General features: G+C 54.3%; 1 protein-coding gene across 3 annotated transcripts; it reads right to left on the bottom strand.

Annotated features, from left to right (window-relative positions):
• Positions 1 to 1,253: 1,253 nt before the first annotated feature.
• RGS16 (regulator of G-protein signaling 16) lies at positions 1,254 to 6,162 on the bottom strand. 3 transcript variants are annotated; one of them, XM_014943310.1, is made up of 5 exons: positions 6,014 to 6,162; positions 4,637 to 4,738; positions 3,905 to 3,966; positions 2,455 to 2,621; positions 1,254 to 2,189 (listed from the first exon to the last, which is right to left on the bottom strand). In XM_014943310.1, exons 1-5 carry the CDS (start codon positions 6,091 to 6,093, stop codon positions 1,989 to 1,991), a joined length of 612 nt encoding a protein of 203 aa, XP_014798796.1. In that variant the 5' UTR covers positions 6,094 to 6,162; the 3' UTR covers positions 1,254 to 1,988. The 3 variants fall into 3 exon arrangements, with proteins under 3 accessions (XP_014798796.1, XP_014798797.1, XP_014798795.1); XM_014943311.1 differs by lacking the exon at positions 6,014 to 6,162 and adding an exon at positions 5,335 to 5,454; XM_014943309.1 differs by lacking the exons at positions 4,637 to 4,738; positions 6,014 to 6,162 and adding an exon at positions 4,136 to 4,410.
• Between the last annotated feature and the right edge of the window lie 168 nt (positions 6,163 to 6,330).

Raw genomic sequence — 6,330 nt, forward strand, 5'->3', positions numbered from 1 at the left:
TAAATAACAAAACAACTAGAATCTCCCTGTAAACACAGCCAGAACCCACCGAGGCTCAGAGGCAGAACCAGCATGGGGAAAGTGGAAGAAGACTCAGAATAACATCCCCAAACTGGTTCTTAGTCCCTTGCTCTACTCAAACAGCCGTGAAAAGCCTGAGCAAACCTGTGCTCCAGCCAACGCTGCAGGGTGCAAAAGATGGTTCCCTCAGCAATCAGTGGGTTCCAGCAGGATAAGGACCTCCAGGTTTGGTCTTTAGGGACAAATGGAGGTACATGTGGCAGCCCCAGGGTGTGTCAGTAGGAAATGATGCTGGTGGCATGTTCCCCACAACCCAGCACTGGTGGGCTCCCCATCACCCACCCAACGTGGCTGCTGGTACCGTTGCTACCAAACAGGATCCACACCTTCCAAGGTGGCTGTGGGACCCAGAAATCTCTGCTCAGAGGGGCTTTCTGAAGAGCTCACCCCACAGATCTGAGCTGATGAAATGTCCTGCCACCCCCCGAGACGCTGAATTCACGGCACACGTTACTGTTCCGCTTGGCTGCCCAGGTTTCTGCTGCAATGCACTCCCCATCACCCACCCAACGTGGCTGCTGGTACCGTTGCTACCAAACAGGATCCACACCTTCCAAGGTGGCTGTGGGACCCAGAAATCTCTGCTCAGAGGGGCTTTCTGAAGAGCTCACCCCACAGATCTGAGCTGATGAAATGTCCTGCCACCCCCCGAGACGCTGAATTCACGGCACACGTTACTGTTCCGCTTGGCTGCCCAGGTTTCTGCTGCAATGCAGACTGGTTTCACCAACCAAGGGAACACCAAACCCGATTTTAAAGCAGGGGAAAGCCCCAGGTTTCCTCTCCCACATGTTTAAAAAGCAAGTTTTCAATAGGATCACTCACCAAAGTGCATGTTTTACATCTCTATTCTCTGTCTAGGATAAAGTGCAGGTCTACGTGCCAAGATGCTGCCCACAAAGCTCTGTTTGAGGGGAGAAAGGAAACAGCGGGGACTGCAAAGCATCCTTTTACTGCCATCAATGGTCCTCCAAGCTCAGGGGAAACCTGCTGCCCCACAGCTCTCGCTGCTCCTGTTCACGTACCTTGCTCCATGGTCATGTTACGTGGTCATCTCTCAAGTTATTACACAGAAAAGGTGGGAGGCATGCTAAGTGCTACAATATCTAAAATAATTTCATTTACAAGCTCCTTGGAGCAAGGGACGCGTGAATGCTTTGAGCAGTGCTCTTCTGTGTATAATAACAATAACGATAAAATAAATAACATTAATAAAAAGTTATGCAACCTAAAGGTCATGTGGCTTAAGCAAGGGATAAAAATGTCACTTCTAGGGATATGCTGTACTGGAAGGAGGTGGAAAGCTTTGATGCAGAGCATGCATAGGAGACGGGAGAATAAGGATCTCAGGATCAGGAGAAGGCAGGCACAGGGTCTCTCTGGCTGACAACGCCTCGTAGTCTGGACTTATCTTCTGGCTGATCCCTCATAGGAAAAGCCCTGCAGGCAGGTCTGGGACAGTTGCCCCCGGGCACAGCGGGAATTGCAGGCTCCTGTGGAGGCTCCGCACTGATGCTGCAGGTCAGAGGCAGGGTCCTGAGATCAGGAGAGAGCTCTCCAGTTACGGATGCTCAAGGGAATCCAGACTCTTTCTCCCAGGCTTGCAACTCAAATCCAATTTCTTTCTGTCCCTGCGATGGTGCAGGTCTCTGGCCATGCTGCAAGGGGAGGTATTGGGCACACACTGGCATGAGAGCCATTCCCACCCGCTCCGCTCCTCTGGGGAGGGAGGACATCTCTTCCCAGCAGCTTGGTGAGAAGCAGAAGCACTTGAGGTCCTGAGGATGCTCCTAATATGCTGGGACTTCAGCCAAAACCCTGCTGTGTGGACCTCAGCCCTCACAAACCATCTCTCAGCCTCTGCCTGGTCCCCCAGCTTGTCCCCCCGTGGTGGATTCGGGCTCGGGTCAGGTATGCGACCGTTTGCTGATGCCACGGCTGGTGGCCTGCTTGGTCATGTCCTGGTAGGAGGCAGACTTGAGGAACCGAGGATAGGAGTCCTTCTCCATCAAGGTGCGGGTCTTGGCCTGGGCTTCATTGAAGCAAGCGGAGGTGGCACCTGAGAGGTTCTTCCGGGTGATCTCCCTGGTTTCGTGGTCGATATTCACCTGCAAGGAAGCAGCATCCACAAACATTACTTTGGCATTAAATCCCTTCCCCTGGTGGGAGAAAAACTGTTTTCTTCATCTTCAGATGAGGGCGAAAATGCTCCAAAATCTTTGTATCTCTTCATGTTGGCAGACCACAGAAGGTTAGAAGTGAAAGCTCTCATGAAAGGAGCCCATTTTCCCACTTTAATAAGACCCACCAGGATATTTTATTCCTTTCCCACCCTATTCAATGCCACAGGACTGGGGCAGAAAGTGCTCTCACCTCCCTGGGTGCCTCACTTTGGACAAACTCCTCGAAGATCCTGTTGGCCTTGGAAGCCAGCTTGGTTTTCGACCGTGTCTTTTTAAAGTCCTCACACGCCAGCCAGAAGTCAAGGTTCTCCTCACTGAACTCTGTCTTCAGGAAGGTGTGGAAGGCTGTCACCCCATCTGGGGAGGGGAGAGAAAAGCAGTTAACAGGGCAGAAGGTGGGGGAGGAAGAGGAGGATGGCTGCCCCGAGCATCGCCCTGGGAGCTCAGACCATGACATCTGCAGATTTCCTTTCCCTCCGGGCAAATTCCACCCTCTGAGACGCTGCTAATTGGCCTCTAGACTCCAATAAAATCCTTTCCCACAGACAAGTAATCCTCTGGTTTTATTTATCTGACCTTTCTGTAATGAGGCTCCAGAGTATTTTCTTTACAGCTTCGGAAAAGAGCTAATTCTACCTAAGGAGAAATCCACTGAGGTATCAGCGTGCCTGCAGGAACCGAGCAGCAATGGCTTTATTTTTATTTCTCAGCTGAGATCTAAGGGGAACGAGAGGCTGAGGAGTATGGGAGAGTAATTGCAGCAAGGGTTTCAGAGCTGGGCTGGGGGGATGTATTAGCTTACAAAGCCATGAGATGCTTGTTAGCCATCACAGCACGTAAGGAAGGCTGGAAAAAAAAGAGTATGCCTCACCCCAAACTAGCACTATGGAAGGACTTTCCCTTGCTGTGAAATAGCTTTTAAGGTAGACAACTACTTCTGTATTAAATTTTGGCACTTCTACCATTGTGTACCTGCTGTAAAGCCCAGGGTAAGGAAGGGATTACATGTGGGACTCAAAAAGAGGTCCCCTCTCTGGGTCTGGAGGTACTGTCTGCATGGGAGAGAGGGAAACAGCCCCGTACAGGGACCCTGTGCATCACCATAGAGATAGCATATACTGGAAGGGAAAATGGCTACGTGTAACTCGGTAAAGCAGTTTAATTCCTTCTCCCTGTAGAAAAGCCACCCCCAGAGGCACAGGAGAGACAGACAGAGGGCAGCAACACAGTTTTTTGAGCAACAAAATCTGTGCAAAGAGCAGAGAGCAAAGGGTGCCTTCTCCTGAGCGCGGAGCAAGGGACCATCAGAGCACGGTGTGACATTCTCCCTGACAAACTGCTGCCCACGGGATGCCCACAGCAATGCTCCTGTCCCAAGGCAGCAGCGAGGCACCATGAGACAGCACTTGTGCCCCCCCCTCTCCAAAAAAGCACTCAGGCAGAAGAAAAGGGTACAGCTTCACAAGCCAGGCAATGAGCCCCATGCATTGGCTCTGTCAGGGCTGGAAAGGAGCCTTTTTCTAATTCCTAAACCACTTCATTTGAGGAGGAGACAAGATGTCCTTGTACACAGGCTGCTCACGGGGAGCACGTTTGCCCTATGCACCCTCCCCAAGAGAAGAAAACAAGATCCTACTCACTTTTACTCTTCAGGAGCTGGTCGAAGGACTCCCTCCATTCAAGTACCTCTCGTGAGGAATCTCTGGAAAAGACAAAAGGATGTAAGGCTCGCTGTCCCGCCGAGAACACATCTGCCACTTGGCAAAGGATGGGAGCACTTCAGTCGAGCGGCCCCGTTAATGGGAGAGAGCACAAAAAGGGAGGAAGCAGCATTTGATAGAAAACCAAAGCGAGACCCCAACATCCATTACCTGTGGGCTCTCTTTCCTTTCTCCCTTTCTTTCACCTTCCCCGATGGCTCACCAGACCTCAACTCCATAGCGCAGGGAGGATACTCAGAGGAGTCCTTTTCTGCTGGTACAAGCCCAGCAGAGCCTCCTCTGCAAGAAGATGCCTTGCCTTCAGCAGCAATATTTAGTATTCTGTTTTTAATGCTGCCCTGCATTCCCTGGGGTTCCCAGGCACCAGCCAGAGATAACAGGAATTGCGGGAACCCTCTGAGTTTCTGGCCTGTTGCTAAGGACTTGCTTTCTTGTGCCTAATGCCAGAGCATCAGTTCCCCAGCCTGATTTTATAACTGGTGGAGCTGGGAAGCGGTCCGCCTTCCCTGCCTGCTGGGGTGGGACTGTGGGGAGGGCAAGCTGCCTTCTGTCCTCTCCGCTGCGCAGATGGGCAGGAGCATCCCCCAGGAGAGCCTGGTCCACGGGGACCTGTCCCGAGTTGAACCCGGGACACGGCGCTGCTTGGCTTACCTCTGCCTGGAGCCCAGCTGCAGCTTGCTGGAGGTCCCGATCCTGTGTCCCAGCTCTGGTTTATGCAGCAGGATCCCTAAGCGGGTCTTCAGATCCTTGGCTCTGGAAGGGAGGAAGGGGAGAGGTGGGACTGCTGGACCACGGGTGGCTGCTGCCACCCTGCTGCCTCGCAGGGGCTGCACCCCATGGATCTAAGACGGCTCAGCGGGGCAGCCCTCGCTCCTCAGCTTCAGCTAATTCTTTGCCTTCTGATGTATGAAATAAACGCTCCCCCAGCTGCTTTTTCTGCTCCCTGGCAACCACGCTCAGCAGTGCATTAAAGCCCAGGGGAGCATTTCCTCCCTCTTGCTTCCCCAGGTAGCGCCACACACACATTTACAAAGCATGGCGAGCTTTTTTCCTCTGGGGCAGGTAGCAGAGCAGCTGCTGAGTGCCCAGCTGGAGCCCCCGCAGCCCCCCTTAGCTCCCTGGAGCTAACCTGGCTCCTTTTCCTCTCCCTCTCTCCTGGCAGTACTACGCTGCTCTCAAAGCACTGGAAAAGCACAGCAATTTCTTTCTGCTTGGCAGAGCAGGAGCATCTCCCCGCTGCGAGGCTGCTGCAGCAGGGCTGATGCTCCCCTGTATTTTTTTTTGGGATGCCCTGGAACCATCAGGAGCTGTGGAGATGGCTCCACTCCCTGGTGGCACCATCCACCTACCCCATGCCTTCAAGACCCGGCGAGCCCAGTAGCAGCACGATGCTCCTGTGCCACAGCCCCTTCTCCAGGAGCCTGGGAGGTGGCTGCCAGTCACCACAGCTCTGTGGTGGTGGCACCTCCCTGCCGGGAGGTCTCTGCAGAATAGGGCAGGAGCTGCTGCTCAACGGGCTCCTCTCCCTGGGGTCCCCCCGAGGCGGTCCCGCTGCTATTTGTGTGCCGCAGCTCGTTCCGGCATCCCAAGGCGCTCGTACAAAAATAAGTGTTTAAATGTCAAGCCGGCAGCGTGGGGCTCTGCAGCCGGGTTCGGCAGGAGGAGCAACATGTCACTGAGCGTTTTGGACCGTGTTAACAAAACCAGTCCTGCTGCTGTCAGCCCGGAGCAAGTGCTGCAGAGACGGAGCCGGAGAAACAACCCCGGTGTGTTGGTACACCCGGACACACGCGGGTCCAGCCTCCTCTCCCTCTGCGTGTTTCACCCCTGTGCTGCCCATCTCCCGGGGAGCATAAGGGATGCAGCCGAAACAAATCACTGGGGCCATCCTTCGCTGCGTGTTCCCCTGCAGCCCCAGCTCCTGGCACAACATCCATCACGGCCAGCAGCAGTTAACCCCGAAGTTAGGGGTGTCTTTTCCAGCTAACCCTCTGCATCCCAGCAGTGTGGCGTGGAGAAGCCCCTTACCTTTCCAGGCAAGTGATGGGGAGCGTGGCTAAGCCCCGGCACATGCTGAGAGCCGGGCACCCGGGCACCCAGCAACTCATCAGGTCCCCAAGGGTGGCGGTGGCAGGGATGTGCAACAGGCAGCTGAGGCACCACCTGCGCCCAGGGCCGGGTGCTGTCGGCTGGAAAAACAGCGAGCAGCCCTGCTTTATATCGGGTGGGAGGCGGGAGAGCTGGGAGGGGGACCCGGCATCGCTCCAGCCTCCAGCCAACCAAAAGCTGCTCCGGCAGCACCAGGCGAAGATAACGGCTTAGGTAGGTTTCTTTTGTGCTGTTAA

This window comes from Calidris pugnax, unplaced genomic scaffold (assembly GCF_001431845.1).
Source record: "Calidris pugnax isolate Ruff unplaced genomic scaffold, ASM143184v1 scaffold63, whole genome shotgun sequence".
Lineage (NCBI taxonomy): Eukaryota > Metazoa > Chordata > Aves > Charadriiformes > Scolopacidae > Calidris > Calidris pugnax.

What these genes read in the sequence shown, in the direction of transcription:
- RGS16 (XM_014943309.1), bottom strand. Translation starts at nt 4,329, where the DNA reads ATGCAGGGCAGCATTAAAAACAGAATACTAAATATTGCTGCTGAAGGC. An exon ending in AAAGGAAAGAGAGCCCACAG is followed by an intron (nt 3,967 to 4,135) that starts GTAATGGATGTT and finishes TGTCTTTTCCAG; the next exon opens with AGATTCCTCACGAGAGGTAC. An exon ending in CCAGCTCCTGAAGAGTAAAA is followed by an intron (nt 2,622 to 3,904) that starts GTGAGTAGGATC and finishes TCCCCTCCCCAG; the next exon opens with ATGGGGTGACAGCCTTCCAC.